We start from the raw sequence: 1,514 nt of genomic DNA, 5'->3' as shown, positions 1-1,514 counted from the left end.
TATATATCATGATGTATCACTTAATAATGTGTTATACAACAAATGCACACCCTTTACACTTAACCCAATCACTCGTTTTTATATCGATTTATATATCTACATACGTATTTAGCTATTCATTAAAAAACAAACAACAGTTTACAAGTATTATATCAGTGACGTCTTTCAGACTCGACATAAAACGCTATGTTGGTGCAGCACGTTCTTTGGCCTACATCAAACTGACCCCTTTTCGAGTAGCTCCTCTAAATTTTCGCAGCCTCGAAGAAGTCGAATCGAACCTTCGCCGTCCTTGAACCAGGAGATGAAATGTGGATGAGCACTATAGACCCATAAGTGCACTTGAATTCCTTGTTTTTCCTCTTGTGATGATTTGAAGCGATCCACCTGCAAAAAGCGACTTACAACAGATCTGTCCATTATCTTCTTTCACTAGACCTGCCGTGTAGCTTGGCCAATTCTTGGAGTACAAGATTTGCATGAGAGTCATCCACTACTTTCTTGCGGTCGTAGCGTTTGAATCCTATAGGTCGTAAATCAACCAGAAAGAGAAAATCTTGATTCTCGGACCAAGAAGAATGGCAACAGCGAGGCACTTTCAAAGGAGTCAATCCAACTGCCAACAGCTCAGCATCCAACAAAGGACAAAGTTCAGTTAAAAATCTGCCTTCCTTCTCAAACGTCATGTCATCGAAATAAGACGAAGAACCACCTTCCCTTTTCTTCTTCAGTTTGACAATATACGTTACTTCCTTGTCTTCCCCATTTTGAGTATACTTTACTCTCACGCTAGTAACAGTGCTGGCATAGTTGTCGCCCTGTCCAAGAAAATCTTCTATGGCCCACGAGAGGAACTGTGCGTCTTCTCCTTTGTCATAATGCAATGCATTCTTTACGGCAGTTTCCGTCAATACTGGGTGGCAGGACATTATCTCAATCTAAAAAGGTTGTGATAAACAAGTAGATAATATGTAAATATACATATTTTTAAAATTACGCTTTTCTTTACATTTCTAGTATTCTGTTTTTTCTAGCCAGCCCTGTACTCACACATTCGTCTTCCTGTGATTATTTTTATTAGTTTGCCTTCTTTCACAACACTGTCCATTACCAATAAAGGCGGTAACTTTTCCTGTAAATTCCTTATCCTCATAAAAGTCAAAACGTTCCAGCAATATTTTTAATAAACAGGTGGCACACATACATTATCTACACCATATGTCTGTTATTTTATATATCATTTATCGCAATATCAATGCAAAACTCATGTTCATTAAATTTGCCTGCCAACAGACCTATAGTAAGAATAACTAATGATTGTATCCTTATGTTGTGGAACTAATGATAATTGTCGATTACTTACTAAAAAGGTGTAGTACTTTATCACGCAAATGCTTGCTGGTAACTGAGAGTAAGCGCATGGCATCTATCAAGGTATTGGGTAAGCGGTGTTCTGTATACAAGGCGGGGGTTTTAACATCAGTTTTGTCTAATACAAGATTCTATGCACTGAA

At 38.0% G+C, this 1,514-nt stretch overlaps 2 protein-coding genes across 2 annotated transcripts in view; both read right to left on the bottom strand.

The window, feature by feature from the left end:
- The window catches only part of LOC119587365, a 2,887-nt gene extending 1,675 nt beyond the window's left edge, over positions 1-1,212 (bottom strand). Inside the window, 2 exon segments of the mRNA XM_037936110.1 lie at positions 227-322; positions 439-1,212. Of these exon segments, the coding sequence (XP_037792038.1) occupies positions 227-322; positions 439-929 (587 nt within the window). The 5' untranslated portion in view covers positions 930-1,212.
- Positions 1-1,402, bottom strand: part of LOC119587003 — a 5,313-nt gene extending 3,911 nt beyond the window's left edge. The window contains exon 1 of the mRNA XM_037935745.1: positions 1,364-1,402. The gene's annotated coding sequence lies outside the window, so the exon portion shown is untranslated. The remainder of the gene's footprint in view (positions 1-1,363) is intronic.
- Between the last annotated feature and the right edge of the window lie 112 nt (positions 1,403-1,514).

This window comes from Penaeus monodon, chromosome 22 (genome assembly GCF_015228065.2).
Source record: "Penaeus monodon isolate SGIC_2016 chromosome 22, NSTDA_Pmon_1, whole genome shotgun sequence".
Classification (NCBI taxonomy): Eukaryota; Metazoa; Arthropoda; class Malacostraca; order Decapoda; family Penaeidae; genus Penaeus; species Penaeus monodon.
This window is presented reverse-complemented; position numbering and strand designations above follow the sequence as displayed.